Source organism: Panthera pardus, unplaced genomic scaffold (assembly GCF_024362965.1).
Source record: "Panthera pardus isolate Hobbes unplaced genomic scaffold, ASM2436296v1 HiC_scaffold_6, whole genome shotgun sequence".
Classification (NCBI taxonomy): domain Eukaryota; kingdom Metazoa; phylum Chordata; class Mammalia; order Carnivora; family Felidae; genus Panthera; species Panthera pardus.
The window spans coordinates 76,092,155-76,110,488 of record NW_026526991.1 but is presented as its reverse complement, the minus strand read 5'-3'; the positions used below and the strand labels follow the sequence as shown (position 1 = coordinate 76,110,488).

At 38.9% G+C, this 18,334-nt stretch overlaps 1 protein-coding gene across 3 annotated transcripts in view; it reads right to left on the bottom strand.

The window, feature by feature from the left end:
- The window catches only part of SYT10 (synaptotagmin 10), a 67,872-nt gene that overhangs the window by 10,551 nt on the left and 38,987 nt on the right, over window positions 1-18,334 (bottom strand). For all 3 annotated transcript variants that reach the window (XR_002080804.2, XM_019452432.2, XM_019452431.2), the window contains exon 4: window positions 1,489-1,609. Coding sequence is in view for 2 of the 3 variants with exons in the window: in XM_019452432.2 (XP_019307977.1) it covers window positions 1,489-1,609 (121 nt within the window). In the remaining variant the exon portion in view is untranslated. The remainder of the gene's footprint in view (window positions 1-1,488; window positions 1,610-18,334) is intronic.

Below are 18,334 nucleotides of genomic sequence, written 5' to 3'. Positions count from 1 at the left end.
TTAGGTCATCCTTTCCTGTATCTCCACTACCATTTTTTATTTGTTTAATTCAACACATGCTTACTGACCTCCCTCTTCTATCCTTACCATTTTTCCCTTCATAGACCTGTGCCAGAGTTCACATATTTAGTTAACATATAACCCTCCAGACTGTTGTGATTTAAACAAAGGGATAGGGGCGCTTGGGTGGCTCAGTCGGTTGAGCATCTGGCTTTGGCTCAGGTCATGATCTCACGGTTTGTGAGTTCGAGCCCTGCGTTGGGCTCTGAGCTGACAGCTCAGAGCCTGGAGCCTGTTTCAGATTCTGTGTCTCTGTCTCTCTCTGCTCCTCCCCTGCTCATGCTCTGTCTCTCTCTTTCAAAAATAAAAAAACTGGGGCGCCTGGGTGGCGCAGTCGGTTAAGCGTCCGACTTCAGCCAGGTCACGATCTCGCAGTCCGTGAGTTCGAGCCCTGCGTCAGGCTCTGGGCTGATGGCTCGGAGCCTGGAGCCTGTTTCAGATTCTGTGTCTCCCTCTCTCTCTGCCCCTCCCCCGTTCATGCTCTGTCTCTCTCTGTCCCAAAAATAAATAAAAAACGTTGAGAAAAAAATAAAATAAAAAAAAATAAAAAAAACTTAAAAAAAAATATATATAAATAAACAAAGGGATAAAAGAGAATGGTGTGGCTTTACCTCTTTATCAAAATTAGCATAAGAGAAATTTCCTCCAAGAACATCCTTAAGAAACTTCAAGAAGCATTTCGTTACTTTATTATTTCTTTCAGTCCCTACTGTTGCCCCAATTCTTATTTAGAAAGGTGGTAAGAATAAATGCACATGATGGTCTTGGAAACTTGTTATTTCTCTATAGATCAGGTGAGGGAGATAAATTAAGTCTAAATGTGTTTTCATACTTGTAGGGTAATGCAAGCTTGAAGTCCAAGAATCTTCTTTTATAAGCCAACTGACTGGTTAGAAGTAGGGCAGTGATTGGTAAATTATGAATTTTTTTTTTTAAATTTTTTTAACATTTATTCATTTTTGAAAGGCAGAGAGAGACAGAGCGTGAATGGGGGAGGGGCAGCGAGAGGGAGACACAGAAACAGAAGCAGGCTCCAGGCTCCGAGCCATCAGCACAGAGCCATCAGCACAGAGCCCAACGCGGGGCTCGAACTCACGGACCGCGAGATCATGACCTGAGCCGAAGTCGGCCACTTAACCGACTGAGCCACCCAGGTGCCCCGGTAAATTATGAATTTTTGAGAAAGAACTAGATCAGCAGAGAAAGAAAAAATAAAAATCCAAGTTCATAGTCAATCTATTTGATAACATCTTTTAAAAATTGTGAAATGATAATATAAATAAAACAGGTGATTTGGAGTACTTTGTCCAAATGAACTATAGACAAATGAACTCAATAATTCAATAGCCATATAGTTCTGTATATATGAAATATTTTATTTGGAATTTGAGAATGTACCCTTGACCTAGTGGCCAATTGTGTACATACCTGATGACCCAGTGATATCCATAGCCTTCAGATTTCTGCACTTGATGACTGTCAATGTCATACGTCCAGCAGTTGGCAAATAACAAAGGGAGAACATGATTTCACCCAGATCTATACTTTCCTAGAAAGGCAATTGGTAATGTTAGTAATTTCAAGCACCAGATAGTGAAAACCAAATATAATTGAAGATGTTGAGTAAAAAATCACTTTCATAGAATATCTGAGTGTCATTCTAAATTGTTTTATTAAGGATACATATGACATTGCCAAAAGCTGTTCTAAACAGAGTAAAAAAAGGGAGTATAGTCCAGTCGCTCCTTTGACATCTCCACTTGTGTTTTTAACAGGAATCTCAAACTTATTATAGTCAAAACCAGACTGCTGATTCCATTCATTGCCATCCACTTTCTGAAACCAATTCCTCTGTCAGTCTTCCCCAAATCAGCACATGATGTCATAATTCAACCAGAGGCTGGAGCCAAAAGCCCAGCAGTCACTTTTCTTCCTTCTTTCCCTTGCCCTTACACATCCAATCCATGTCTTGTCAACAAAGTCTACAAAGTATATCCAAATTAGTGACTTTCTTTTTAGCTCTAGGAGTATCAGGCAAGTATCAGGATTACTTTATCAGTCTCTAAAATTGATCAATCTCAGAAGGAGCCAAAATGATCACTTATGAAATGCAAATCAAATTATTTTACTCTTCTGATTAAAACCATCTAAGGGTTCACAACTATACTGGAAACTTCAAACTCCTGGTATATAAGTGGGGTAACTATAAATCTTGGTATATCTGGGAAATTCTGGGTTTGTACCTACTTTCCTGGTGTAATTATTAAGAATATCCCCTTCGGGGGCGCCTGGGTGGCTCAGTCGGTTAAGCGTCCGACTTCAGCTCAGGTTGTGATCTCACAGTCTGTGAGTTCAAGCCCAGCGTTGGGCTCTGTGCTGACAGCTCAGAGCCTGGAGCCTGCTTAAGATTCTGTGTCTCACTGTCCCTCTGCCCCTCCCATGCTCATGCTCTGTCTCTCTCTGTCTCAAAAATAAATAAAAACATTAAAAATTAAAAAAAAAAAGAACATCCCCTTTAATTTTTTTCCCCTTTTTTAATTTCAGAGAGAGCGCACATGCGCACATGAACTGGGGGAGGGGCAGAGAGAGGGAGAGACAGAATCACAAGCAGGCTCTGCGCCACCAGAGCAGAGCCTGACACGGGGCTTGAACTCCCAAACTGTGAGATCATGACCTGAGCTGAGATCGAGTCCACTTACCTGACTGAGCCACCCAGGAGCCCCTTTCATCCCTTTCAATTACTAAATATGTCTTTGGGGGCGCCTGGGTGGCGCAGTCGGTTAAGCGTCCGACTTCAGCCAGGTCACAATCTCGCGGTCCGTGAGTTCGAGCCCTGCGTCAGGCTCTGGGCTGATGGCTCGGAGCCTGGAGCCTGTTTCCGATTCTGTGTCTCCCTCTCTCTCTGCCCCTCCCCCGTTCATGCTCTGTCTCTCTCTGTCCCAAAAATAAATTAAAAAAAAAAAAAAACGTTGAGAAAAATTAAAAAAAAAATAAATATGTCTTTGGTTTGGACAATGCATTACAAGGTGACACATATAAGGCCCTGGGTGATAGGGATCCTACCTATCTTTCTAATTTTATTTCTTGCCTCTCTTCTCAGCTTACTCTGATGCAGACTCAAAAGCCTTTTTTCTTTTCTGTTATTCAAACAAATGAAGTTTGTTCCTGCTTTTGCCAATTGCATTTTCTTTTTTTCTCTTATGTCTTTTTTGTGGATGACTCCTTCTCACCATGCAGGACTCGGCTCAAATAGCATCTCCTTACATCTTCTTATCCTATGCTCAACTATTCACAGACCCTTTACATTTTTTCACAGCACTTATCATCAGAAATAATCTTTTAAATTCATTTTTTGTTTCTCTGATTCCCATATTTAAGGTTAGGACATCAGAGTTCTTGTCTGTCTTATTGCTACTTCCTTCTGAGGTACATGGTACATAGCTGGCTCTCAGTGCATTTTTTGGAAGGAATGAAAAGATTATTAGTTAATATGGACAAAAATTGATCTGCTTTGTATCAAATATGAATTTGAACTGTGTCCAGTACCCTGATATAGATATATTTCCTCTCCATGGCTGCGTAGATGGTGGACAAATGAAAATGAGTGTGAACAATGCACATTTAAGATGCTTCCAAAAGAGCTGTTTACAGGATTTGATCAAATCATCCCTGGTGAGACAATATATGGTAGATTTAATTTGGTGGGAAATAAGTTGCTTATGTACCCAGGCCCATAGAAACAGGTTCCAAAAAATTCTTCATGACAAACTATTCACATTTACTGGACTTATTCTTCCAGCTTAGGTTCTGACTTCTATAATTCTGATTTCTTTATCCAGGCTCTAGAAGTAGTGGAGCTTGGTAGTTAAGAGCATAAACTTTACAGCCAGTTAACCTTGTGTTTCACTCCTGTTTTCTACTTCCTAGCTGTGAGATCCAGGAAATTTAATTCAACTTTGAATCTCTGAAGCTTCATTTTTAAATTGGGAAAAATACCCACTCAACAGTGGTGTTAATCATTAAATGAGATAATGTAAATAGAGTCCGGAGTATTCAACATAGTGTCTGGCATATGATAAAAGATGCTGTTTTGTTCATGGCTGTATTGCTATCACATGGAGCAGTGCCTTACACATACGAGAAGCTCAGTAAGTACTAGATAAATGAAAAAAAAATTACTGAAGGAAAGAAGCTATTATTTTTTAAGAACATTAGTAAAAAATATGTGTTTGAAAACAAAGATATATCCAACTGGGTCTCCTCTGGGCTGTTGGATTGCTACAGACCCCAAATAGTGAGTAAGATCCAATAGGAGAGGCCTGATGAAAAACAGGAAGAATATAATCTCTTACAAAGGATTCATTCTTTTCACCACCAAGCAGTTAGTGAATATTATTTGCTAGGTGCACTGGTAGGTGCCGTAGATGCCAAGTAGATGTGGCATGATTCTGTCCTTGGAGATGTCAGTTGAAAAGGAAAACAGTAGGCTCTGAAAGGCTGAGAAATTAAGTCTGATCCTATTCTATCTGATTATTTTCTTCCTGTTTCTCTTTCTGTCTCTTTTTCCAAGTATTTCTTTTCCTTCCTTCCTTCCTTCCTTCCTTCCTTCCTTCCTTCCTTCCTCTCTTCCTTCCTTCCTTCCTTCCTTCCTTCCTTCCTTCCTTCCTTCCTTCCTTCCTTCCTAAATAGGCTTCATGCCCAGCATGTAACCCAACATGGGTCTTGAACTCACAACCCTGAGATCAAGACCTGAGTGAGCTGAGATCAAGAGTCAGGAGCTTAGTTGACTGAGCCACCCAGGAGCACTGCCCCCCCCCCCCCCCACCTGCCTGAGTTGGTAGAGTTTTCTCTAAAGTTTTCTACCTGACAGCCAACCCCCTTTCTCTCACTGTGTATATCTCCTTCCAGGAATTATCAGTTGGGGATGGTGATGGAGAAGCTGGAAGGTAACAGGAGACATGATCTCCTAGATGAAATGCTTAGAGTCCAATAGGGAATGTACCACAAACAGACAAAGGTACACAAACAGAGAAATCAAAGGGATTAACGAAACACTTTCATGTGTGGTGATTGATATGGTTTTCCTTTTACACATTAAACAATCTGTGGAAGTAATTTGTCTACTTTTCTAGATATATCACATGCTTACTGGTTGGAACAAAGAAAGTTTTACCATATTTGGTCCCATCTCTCAAAGGTCCTTTCTATGGATCCAGCTGCAACATAATTTTGACTATCTGTTATTAACGGGTATTGGTAAACATAGAGGTTAAACTGAGGAGTTGACCAAAGTACTAGCCTAAATCAACTGAAAGCAAAGAGCATGATTAAAGAACATCTCCAGGCAGCTCTGTACAACAAGCTAGCAGGCTTTTTGCCTACTGTAGTAGTAAGAAATCTCCTGAAGCATTTAAACTCCATGAGGTCAGGGGTTTTAAGGAAACTGGAATGGACTGGGTGGTAATGCTTAATGTATAATATGCATGCATAACAAGTGCACAAAAGTTAGTCTTCATTAGACTAGATTTTTCCTTCAGGAAGTATGAGTGTAAAAGAACTGAAACTGCTCATATACTGTAAAGGGCAGAATACTCTCTAAGATAAATACCAATATTCTAGAACTTTTTACATCTGGAAATGATCTAAGAGATAAGTATGAAAAATGAACTTAATGAAGGTAAATGGCCATATAACCTTTAAAAAGTTCCTCTAACAAATGTAACAGCAGAACTCCGGATTTTGGCTATAGTCCTGTGAAGTAGCATGCACTAATGCTCAGTACCCTGACAGAGTTTGTCCCCGTGTTGATGGCCTCACTCCAGGGAGCTGAGTGTATTTTAATTCCTGCCTCTTCTCTGCCCCAGATCACTGCAGTTTATAAGGCCACACTCAGCCCCAACAATCTGAACCCTTCAGTGTCCAGCAAAGAATCAGGAAATAAGTTGAAAGGTCTCTGAACATATGGCATAAATATAACACAGTTATCTGATGAAATTCTCTTAAATAAGGATTCTACTTCATTTTTTATTCAACACCCATTTACTATTATTTTAGACAAAATTCTAACAATGTTTACTTGGCATATCAATCAATAGCAGGTCAAAACTCACACGTGAAATGTGGAGATGGGGAAACAGAGTTGATCTGGGAAAGGCAGCAATAAATGATGGCTAGAGAGACAATATTCATACAAGAAAGAAGGAAACATTCTAAAAACGATAACAATCTGGAATCATCTTGTATCAAGGGGAACTAACACTAATAATGTCTTAGAAACTTAAAAACAGCATTTTATTATAAACTTCAACAATAATTAGTATTCAAAATGATGACTCTTGAGTCATTAAGCTAAGAAAAAAATATTCCATATGTTCTGTTTAAGAAGGTAGAGAAGTATATACTAATTTTTAGAGTTATCTTTATCGAAATTCCTTAAAATGTTTGAAGTGGTAATTTGGGGTTTTAGTTTCTTAAAATGAGAAAGGCTTTTAGTTTCTGAAAATTTTATTTATGGGTAACCTCATTTATTCCAATTCTACATAAGCATGAACTTCCCATATTAATCTTTGAGAAACTATTGTATCTTTGGGCAAATAATCATTTGAAAACCTGCTTTAAGTCTAGGATAGTGTTCCATAAAATTTCTTACGGGTAAGAAGACCATTCTCATACACACTAATGTAGTTGGTGGAACATTCACAGTGACAATCTTTTAACTGTATACTTGGGAGAAGGGCTTACGAAAAAGTCTGACACTGAGGCTGAGTCAGGGACCGTATGTTTGATTTCTTTATCCTGGTCCCACAGACATAGGGCTGGGTAGATAAAGATCATTTTCTAATAATTGGCTGTAGTTAACCTCATAAACATAGTCACAGTTATAAAGTTTCTTTCCACGTACCACTCTCCAAGATAAAAATAAAAGTCATTGGCAATCCTATTCCAGGACTGAGCTAATAGTAAGGTCAAACTGTAGCAACTGAGTACAGAGATGGAGAGGAGGCAGATTCAAGGCTTGGTAACTACAGTATGTCATAACCAAGGGAAGCACTCCTGGAGGGAGGTGAACATCATGTTGGGGTTTGAGAGTCTAAAGAGGTGGGATTTGACAGAGAACAAGAGGAATAGTGTTGTATGTGAGTACTATGATTGATATTTACAAATAAGAATGAGCAGCTTATGTTGAGAAATAAGGAATTTGGTAACATGTTGGAGGTCATGTAAGGCTATAGGTAGCTTATTCTGTGGCTCCTATGGTACCGGTAACAAGAAAGAGTGGGAGCTTGGCAGAATGAAAAGGGCGTATAAGTTTCCAGATTAGAAAAACCAGAGTTAAAATCCTACATCTTCCATGTACTAATTCCTACGTGTCAAAAATACATGACCTCCTTGAACTTTGGATCAATCACAACATGGGGATAATAACATCTGCCTCACAAGGTAGGTATCATGCATGTAAAGTGCCTGGCATAAACAGACACTCAAAAAATAAGGACAGTGGGCGCCTGGGTGGCGCAGTCGGTTAAGCGTCCGACTTCAGCCAGGTCACGATCTCGCGGTCCGTGAGTTCGAGCCCCGCGTCAGGCTCTGGGCTGATGGCTCGGAGCCTGGAGCCTGTTTCCGATTCTGTGTCTCCCTCTCTCTCTGCCCCTCCCCCGTTCGTGCTCTGTCTCTATCTGTCCCAAAAATAAATAAATAAAAAACGTTGAAAAAAAAAAAAAAAAATAAGGACAGTAATGTAAATAATATTTGAAAAACATTTCTTTGTTGTGAGTAGACTAGGTTAGGATGAAAAAAAGAGAGGGGCCATTGAAGTAAACAGGTGTGTGAAGGTGTTGGCTGAAGAAAGGTCTGGATTCAGAGATCTATTAGGAAGTAAGAATCATTAGGACTTATTGAAAAGAAAATTTTAAACAAACATTTGGTTGCCATGGTGACAGCAGTCCTCACATCCACTTAACACCCTAAATGCAGCCTGCCTTTCACATTTCCTGGTTGGTAAGAAAACGGATGGTTTTCCTCACACTGTTAAACGATGTGTTACTAGATCAAAATGAGCTTCTTCATTAAATTACCAGTGTTTCATCCACCTGCTCACAAAATGAAGCTACGGTGCAGTGCAGACCCAGAGTGGGTCTGCTGCATTCAAACTACTATAAAATCTTTATTTCTTTCTGACCCACACAATCCATGCACCTGAGAAAATCATGGAATCCAACCTTGGGCAATCCACTTAAGCTCACTTAACCTCAGTTTCTTCGGTATAGCATGAGGGTGTTCCAAGAGATAAACTAGTTTATTTTCCAGCTCTAAAATTTTGTAACTTTAAGCACTGGTAAAATGAGGGCTAAATAGAATATATAATTCAGGCATGTTGAGGAATGTATGAATAGGCCCTTTTAGCCCTTGTGTGCTACAGACCCAACAGAACCTCATTAGAAAGACCACAAAGGATCAGCTAGTGCTACCAGCTCCATTTCAAGCTCAAGAACAAGATCAGGGCTGATCTGGTTGGGGATTCATGAGGAAAGACCATACTGGATAATGAATGTATCTGACTCTTCTCATGAGAATTAGGAGAACTTCAGAGGTAGGTGACTTTTGATCTGAATTTTGAAGAATGACCAAAGGTAAAGAGAATTAAAAACAGAGGGAGCAGCACAAAAAGAGGCCATGAGGTGAGAAGTGAAGTGTCCAGCCATGACCAAAGGTGAACAGAGACCACTGGCTCTGGCAAGGCCACAGGATAATTTAAATGGCAACACACTGGCCTTATTCTAAATGACCTCTCCTCAGCAATACTTAGATCAACCCTGATTTTTTTCTGCAGTCAAGATGAGATCCATTGTCATGGCTAATAACAATTACCTGGAAGGGTTGCATTCAAATTTTAAAGGGATATATTATGGGTCCAGTTTGTAGTCTGACACATAGTAGATGTTGGAAAAAAATACCATTTCTTTTCTTGTTTATAACAATGTTTCTGGGGTCAGTGACTGGAATAAGGTTGATGCTCAGTAAAAAAATTATTGAATGAATAAATCATAAGAGCATCAGGCTGGGTCATGACTTCAGTGATAGTAGGGACACCTACCATTTGAAGGAGTGAAGGCTACTCCATAATCAGAGAACAAGTGAGCAAAGACACAGTTTATGGGTGTTGTGGACTCTGTGCGTGGGGCCCCCAGGAACTGTAGGGTATGTTCATACGGTGGCCCTGGAGGTACAATAAATAGTCCTAATAGTTTTGAGCCATCTAAAGATACACTAAGGGCTTGGGGAGCTAAAGCTAGAGGATACTTATCTATTGGTTTTATTGAACTTTATTTCTTGGGGCGCTTGAGTGGTTTAGTCGGTTAAGCATCTGACTTTGGCTCAGGGCATCATCTCATGGTTTGTGAGTTTGAGCCCTGCATTGGGCTCTCTACTGTCAGCCGAGCCTGCTTCAGATCCTCTATCCCCCATCCCTCTCTGCCCCTCCCCTGCTTGCGCTCTCTCTCTTTAAAATAAATAAAAACATTTTCAAAAAAGAACTTTATTTCTTCAAAGATCCTTCTACTCTGGAGTGATCTGGGATTATGTTTGCTATAATTCTATCATGCATTGGAATTTGAGAATCAAATGTATCTTTAAGGTGTATAAATTGTGTTTTTTCCTTGCACATCTGGCCATCTCCTCCAACCTGCCAGCACAAGCAGTCTCGTGACTCTGGGAGGCAAAGGAGGAGGAGGAAGCTGTTTGATAGAATACAATTAGGAAATGTAATTAACATTGTAAATCTTCTCCAGTTTCTATTCCACTTCTCTCCTTTTCTTTCAAAGAACCACAATTTTCACACACTTCCTTCCTGCCCTGCCTCCTTTTCCCAGTGATGTGATTAAACCAAATTTCACCATGTTGAATGAGGGTGAAGGAAGGAACAGGCAAAGGAAGGTTCTGCCACAGCACCTGGTTGAACTCCTGGATTTTTACATACATTTTCATTATTGATTATTTTCCACCATCTCCACTGGAAGACAGAGAAAATGCTTACCAGGTGCCCTTTAGCAGGACCTGCTCATATTTCTGCAGGAAGGAAGGAATACACTTTTCAATAATATATTTTCAGTAATACAATATCATATTAAGCATTGTGCTTGGCCATAGCACAAAGTCCAGGTGAAACTTTGCTGAAGTCAGGGCAGAAAGGGGCAGAGAACATGGCAGTGTTAGAGATGGAATGATTACAAACCCCAATGAGCATTAGTGATCAATAGTCACCATGCAGAGCTACTATTGCCAGGGATGCGATTTAATAGTGCCATGTTTCTACTCAGTGGGGAACCACTGTCAGCTCCCAATCTGGGTGGGAAGTAACTCTGCCTGCCAAAATGGTTTAGCTTTTATCCTATCCAACACAACCTTGGATTTAGCTACTAGAAGCCACAAAGTGCTCAGGTTGTAGAAAAGAGCTGAGACCTTAAAACAGCCTTTCCTGGATTTAACAAATCAAATTTCATATCTACGGGTATAATAAGCTGCCTGAAACAAAGAGGGGATAGTCCGTTGTAGACACTGGGACAAGAGCAACCTGGGGCATAAGAAGAGAATACAAATCTAATAAGAACTCTTCCCTTCATAATACTGGTTAAGAGATACCTTAAACTTTTTGCTGAGAGGAACTGGTGACTTATTCTCAAACCTTGATGACTGTTTATAGATAGTGGCATAGAAACTTGTGTAATAAACTATGCAGCTCTCCTTAGAGTGTTTGAAGCTTTTAAATACCTTCCTAAAATTCCTAATTAAGGACATCCCTCTCAGTATCATTGTACATAGACACTTGGACTGGAGGAACTTGGCTTCTCTATTTAAGAAACTACCTTACTTTACATGGTTTCACCCCCCGTTGTGTATTGACTTGTTGTGATTTCAAACCAATGTTTTGAAAGCTTGTTTTTGTTTTGTTTTTTTTTTTTAAGTAGGCTACATGCCCAGCGTGGAGCCCAATGTGGGGTTTGAAATCACCAGCCTGAGGTCAAGACCTGAGTTGAGATCAAGAGTTGGACATTCAACCAAACCACCCAGGCACCCCTGAAAGCTTGTTTTGGACAGCACTGTTTGTAGTTTGAATTTGTTTTGAATAACTTGTTTCAACGAAATTGTTCTGCAGTTAGATATTAAGACTTTCTTGCCAAACTCTTGCACATGGAGTAGAGAACCATTATATCACTGATAGTGGAGTAATGGCAAGGGTGTCCCATCACGTGATGGACTTTCAAACTTTAAAAACCAAGGTTTGACCAGTAACTCGAGAGTGTTGGGTTTGGGCTACTCTTGGCTAATCTAAATAGCTGTCTGTAGATTTTGAGACACCTCCTCCTGCCATGGCCAGGCTACTCTTGGTTGGCAGTGCCATTAAACTGTGCAGCAGTGTCAGGAAGGGACAGGTGTTTCTGACTTGGCAAGGCTACTTGTCATAGGCAGTGGTATAAGCTGTGTCCCTTGAGTAATAACCTTCGTAGAAGCCCATCTTGTCTGTAATATTGGTGCTGCCTCCTGCTAGCTACATGGTCCTAGCTCCTACTAGGCCAGCAACTGATACCCAGATTTTAGTTGGAAGGGTTGAATACCAAGAACAAACTCGTAGAAAGGAATACCTCAGCTAAATGTGGATTTTATTTCATTCATCTCCTCTTTGCCTGGAGCAATATTGTAATTATTCTATCATTGACTTGGTATCTCTTTATTGGCATATTAAAAGATGTTATCTGGTATGCTATTGGTTTGTGAACTATTATTGTAAATTATAATTCCCACAGTGAACCTATGTTAAGCAAATTACTGGCAAAGACAATCTTAGTCTCTCAGCATAATCCGCTATAAACAAAACAACCTTAGCTCCCCCATGTCTGTTCTTCATATAGTAGTCAGAAATCTTACTGAGGCTAAGTGACACCATAGCTCACTTCTGACCAAAAGCCATCAATGGTTTCACAGGTCAATCCGAGTAAAAGTAAAAGCTCTTTCCATGGCCTGAGGGCTCTAGAAGATCCGGCCCTCATCTTCTAACACTCTCATCAGAGAGGCCCTTTCTGACCACCCTTGTACAGCAACTCTGCCCCACTGCCACTTACTGTCCTTTATTCTGCCTCTGTTTCACAAAGCATTTCATTCATTGGACATATTACATATTTCCATTATTACCTGCCTCCCTTTTCTACAAAGTAGCCCTATATGGTGGGGACAGATTATGCTCTAAAACATCCAGAAGAGTGCCTGGTAAAAAGGAGAATTCAATAGAGTTAGATGAAATGGTGGATTTAAGATTCCTGTTCTATGAGTGGATGGGGTAGGTAACGACTTCCATCACAAAATGTTCTTTTATTCATTATTTTTCTCTGGATGTGCAATATATCATACATACCTGCTACTCTGTAGATAGACTATAAGTTAAACATCTGACCTGCTCTGACAAAAGCCTGACTGGGCATAATTTTCTGCTTCTGATTATAGACTCTTTTGTAGATTGGTATTTGATAAGTGCCTGTACTTGTAAAGCATCCTTTACTTACCATGGGGTGTGGGACTGTGCATAGAGTATTTAAAAATTTAAAGGCACTCTAAAGACATGAGTAAAACTGATACTCAGTAAAATCTCTGGTTTAGTGAATTAAATTTATAGAAAGACTGAATTTGACATATGCCATGGTATAGTCTTTTATGATACTATCCTATTTTATTCAAGTTCAAGATTGAAGAAAAGAGTAAAGGAAAACTATCTCATTCATTTTTTTAAAAAAAACATGAAGGTGATTCACTTAGGAAATTTAATTATTAGGGTAAGAAATTTAAAACATGGAAGAAACTGGGTTCTTAGCAATCAAGTGGATAACAAACAGCTGTTTGTGTGCAAGATTACAGCATGCTGGGATAAATGACACTTGGCAACTTTAAATTGTACAAGAAGTTCACATTTATTATCTCATTTCATTTTCAAAATATTCCTGTTGGGTTGATATTATTATACACCTTTTTTTATATGGACAAAGAAACGAGTTCAGAAATGTTAAGAAAGTTACCCAAAGTAATGGAGCCAGAAGGCAGCAGAGCCAGGCTTCTAATGAAACTACACTCACTTAAGTTCCTGTAGACTTTTCTTTCCCTCTTAATCTTCCCCAGCAGAAACAATGCTTCAAATTTTACTAGCCAGGACAAAAAATTTTAAATTGTTTTCATGGCCTTAGATTTCAAAGCCAAGAGATGAGTAACTATATTTCCTTGAAAAATTTTTTTAGAAATTAGGAAATCAGTTACCTGATTTATAGGAAACTGTTTAATGCAGTCTACTATAGTGAAGGAGGAGAATATTTTAAACATTCACATTTAAAAGTCAACTGCATATTCTCTTCACTATATAAGAGCATGTTAATAATAATTAAATTAGTAAAGTGCAAAAAGGAACACATTTAACTCAATGGTACCTTTAGAACTATAATGAATTCCTAAAACTTACAACAGATGCAGGTATATTGCTAGAATGTCATGGGGCTGAAAACCTTCTCCTTTTTTATTCATTTTTTAAAATTTTTTTTGAGGGGAGGGGCAGAGAGAGGGAGAAAGATAATCCTGAGCAGGCTCCAGGCTCTGAACTGTCAGCACAGAGCCTAATGCGGGGCTTAAACTCAGGAACTATGAGATTATGACCTGAGCTGAAATCCAGAGTTGGAAGCTCAACTGACCAAGCCACCCAGAAGCTCCCTGAAAAGTTTCTCCTTATCTTTTGCAACTTCCAAACATTAAAATACAGTAAGACACAAGTGGTAAAATTCAATTATACCCCAAATATGGATTTTTTTTCACTAGTTCCATCTAAGAGGAGAAAAATGGCCTAGAAATTTCCTGAAATAACATTGATTGCAACTGTTCCTTTTGAATAAGGCCAAGAGAGTCATTGTTTAGCTCTCCATGCATTTTAATAAAAGTTGTTAACAAGACAGATTTGACAAGATTATAAATTTTAAAAGCCTTAAGCATATTTTTGTCATAAGTATCATATTAAAAATTTCTTTAATTCAACTATGTAAATATTTTGAGATTTCAACTCTGTAAGCCAAAAGTTGAACTCCCATATTGAAAAGAAATTCTCTTTATTTCTTTTTAGTATATTCCAAGAACAGTAACACTCCAACATAATTCAAGACAAGGAACACTGGACTAAGAGTTGATTAAAGATTTAAAATATAGTTCTGGATCTCCTATTAACCAGCTGGATGGACATAAGTGATTTTTTTTTAACATTCCTTGGCCTTCATTTTCTAGATGATAAAATTAAAGGATTAAATTGAACTTTCTAGCAATTCTAAAATATGATCACATGATCTAGACATGAGTGTTCTCAAAATTCTACTCCAAACACACACCAGAATTTTTAAGTTAATATGAAAAGTCTTCTGACCTATTGTAAGTTCAAGTATTTTACTCTGAGAAAAAGATCTCAGGTCATTATTTAGGACATTGATTTTATTTGTACACAATTCTCTCAGTGTAAATATTCTTTTAGAAACCTAAAAGCAACAAATTGGAAAGGTAAGGAATGCAGGAAGCATGTGTACTTATAATGGAAGAGTAATGGACAGAAATAAAAATTTGCTTTTTAAATTTATTATAACAACTGATGGTCATAAAGATCACCACTATTAAGAAAAGGTTAAATTATTCAGTAGATTTTACTTAAAAAACCAGGGACATGCATAATATTTGATAAGTGTTTCTATTTAAAATTTTTTAAGTAGGAAATTAGGCACATAAATATGTTTTGAAACTTATTAACATAGAGTTTTTTTCAGACTATTCTTTTTTTATTTTGATTTTTTTTTTAACGTTTATTTATTTTTGAGACAGAGAGAGACAGAGCATGAATGGGGGAGGGTCAGAGAGAGGGAGACACAGAATCCGAAACAGGCGCCAGGCTCTGAGCTGTCAGCACAGAGCCCGACGCGGGGCTTGAACTCACGGACTGTGAGATCATGACCTGAGCTGAAGTCGGCCGCTTAACCGACTGAGCCACCCAGGTGCCCCATTCAGACTATTCTTAATAAATAATGTGTTATTTGTCTGAAATCTTGATTTTTAAGAAGCAGAAATTCTGACTTTCTCAATTGTGATGAAATGTGAAATTCCATTTTAAGGAGCTCCTTTGCAATTCTCTGTGTATAAAAATGAGAGGATGTTAGCATGGCCATGGTTCTTTCTCACTTTCTGCAGTTGAAGGCCTTGTCTAACTATCAAGCTTGTGAAGGACTAAAGGCAATGAACACACAGAATAGCTCAGACACAAGGCAAAGTCCAAGGTTACAAGAAATTAACCTGTTTGTAATCAGGAATCTTTTTTTTTTTTCTTTAGGTTATCAGTCAGGGATCCAGGAGGAAACAGGTGGCACACACAAATTAGACTATTTCCAGAGGGCTTACTGAATAGACTATCTACAGAGATGTGAGCAGGGGTAGAAAACCACCAGAGATGGTACTGCACCTGGCTGCTGGGAAGAGGGGAGGCCATGATGACCTACTTCTAAGTCTGAAAGGACAAGGGAGGGAGAACCATTACCTGGACTTGGAAGGAAAAAATGGTGAAAAGCAAAGGCTGCTTTGAGAGAAATTGTGCCCTCAGGTGAAGGACACGGCCAGCCTGAGGCATCCTCTCAAGAGAAAGATGAGAGAATACACATCCAAATGACATTCTCCTCCTGCCCTAATGTCTCTTGCCAGAACTCCGAGAACAGTGTCAACAGTGTCGGTAGCCCTAATAGGCCAGCCCCCTGAGGTACCAGACAGGGTGGAGAATAGTAGAGAGTGAACCTAAAGGGACACATGGACTACATGTAGCATCTTTAGCTCCTGAAGTTTTACAAGATGCACTTTTTTTTTTTTTTTAATTTTTTTTTTCAACGTTTTTTATTTATTTTTGGGACAGAGAGAGACAGAGCATGAATGGGGGAGGGGCAGAGAGAGAGGGAGACACAGAATCGGAAACAGGCTCCAGGCTCCGAGCCATCAGCCCAGAGCCTGACGCGGGGCTCGAACTCACGGACCGCGAGATCGTGACCTGGCTGAAGTCGGACGCTTAACCGACTGCGCCACCCAGGCGCCCCACAAGATGCACTTTTTAATAAGCACATGTACAGGTTGGTGAAGGAACAAAGAGGAGAAGTGCCCAGTGTAAAAGGAAGAATCAAGTCAGGGTGCAGATGAGAGGTGTGTGATGTAACATTATAAGTGTATACTTCATTTAAAAATCATATACTCACTGAATCACACCATACAGTAACTAAAAAGATTTAAATTAACTCTTACACAAAACTTTCCACCCTAAATAGAAAAGCGTACCACCTAAAACTATCTCCAACCATAATATTAAGACATAACCATTTTTTGCACCAAGATCTCTATTCCTATTTGATATGTAAGTGACATCAACAACCAAAACCATATCCTGTATCATTCTGTAATAACTTTTTGGCAGCTAACATACAGTGAGCATTTACAAATGCCTGACTCTGTGCTAAGCACTTATTTTATTTATTCAACAAACTGTGGTTTGCCTTCTCATAATTCCCATTTTATAAATAAGGTAATTAAGGCTTAGAGAGACTTTGTAACTTGCTCAAAGCCATATATTCATTCAAAGTCATAAGTGACACAGCAGGGATGCACAGGTTGTTAGTTTGTCCCAGAGCCTAAATTCTTCAGTGATTGGGCTACTCTCCTTCCAATAACAGCCAGAGAGGGTGAGGGAAAGAAGGGGGTGGGGTGGGAAGGGGAGGCCAGGAAAAGGGGAAGAGGAGGGGAATGGGGGAGAGGGAGAGGAAGAGAGCCAAGGATGATAGAGAAGTTAGATAGCATTATAATCTTTACAAGTTGAGCAAGGTAGGAATTTAAATTGGAAATTATGTGGATGCAATGAATTTAGGCAAAAAAAAATTATCTTGCCTTTTGAGCAACCCCAAATGTTATGACTAAAATATGGTCAGCTTTGGCTACCAATCTGTGATATTCTTTTAATTACTCAAAATGTCTTACTGTGCTCACCCAACAATGCTGTATTTATTTAGAAAGTGTGGGTTCAGTTTTGAATTAAGACTAAAACTGGTGGCATAAATTTAAGTATTGGATATGCATTAACTTTTTTTGCTGTGTGAAACAAAATACTATAATCAATATTACAGGAATCTACTGCTTAAACTGATAATAAAAGGCTAATATAATTGTTATGAGCTATTTTAAGGCCAATTTGCCTGAGGTATTTTATGTAAAATGCAAAGGTAGTCAAAACAGACCAAACACTAAAGCCTTGCTCTCTAAATGTACACAGATGTGACTTAACTGTCAAAGTAATATAAACAACTATGGTGATTTATTGAACTCCAAATATTCATGAGACAAACTTCCTTATTTTTATTTCCTTTTCCTCCATTTTGCCCATCTCTCCACTCTCTTCCCCTGTGGCAACCACCAGTTTGTTGTGTTTTTATGGGTCTGTTCCTGCTTTGTTTGTTTCCTTGATTGCGTTAGAGTCCTTTAACAATCTTTTGGAGTTGAGCAGGTGTTAAGGCCAAGAAGAGCCAAGGTTTGGGAACTCACAGAATCTTTTGACAGTCTATGATAGACTCTATTATTTTGAATTTAATTTTAATTTGATTTTCTATTGCAGCAAAGATACTTCCTATATATTCTTGCAAAATGATCTGATATCAGACTAAAAGATCTGATAGGTTTATAGGATTTATTTGCATCATGTAAGTTAATAATAAATTAACGGTGGCCCATTAACAGATGTGGTATCTGTGACACTCCAGAGATGAAATAGAAAATTAGGAATGCTTAAGGAGGAGCAGATATGGGTTCACTGTCCCAGTCTGCAGGCCTATGACTATAATCCTGCCTGCTGCACTCCGGAGATGTAGCGGGACAGCCCCTGACCAAAAAGGTCTTCTCTCTCCCACCTTGCCTTTCACCACAGTTTTTTCTTTAGAAGAAGGTTGGAATTTTGCCATTCTTTAAAATGTTACTGGCTAACCCATTATTCCATAGTTAGCAAACTTTAAAAGGGAATTGATAGCTAAATGCAAACAAAGCAAAACAAAACAAAAACCAGCATTATTTTGATCCTGGGATAGACCCAGGATGCTCAGAAAAATTAAAAATATATCACTAGAAATAAGAAAACAAATTAAAAACAATTTTTTAAACATTTAAAGAAATTTTAGTCACGGACATTAAAATACATTACTTC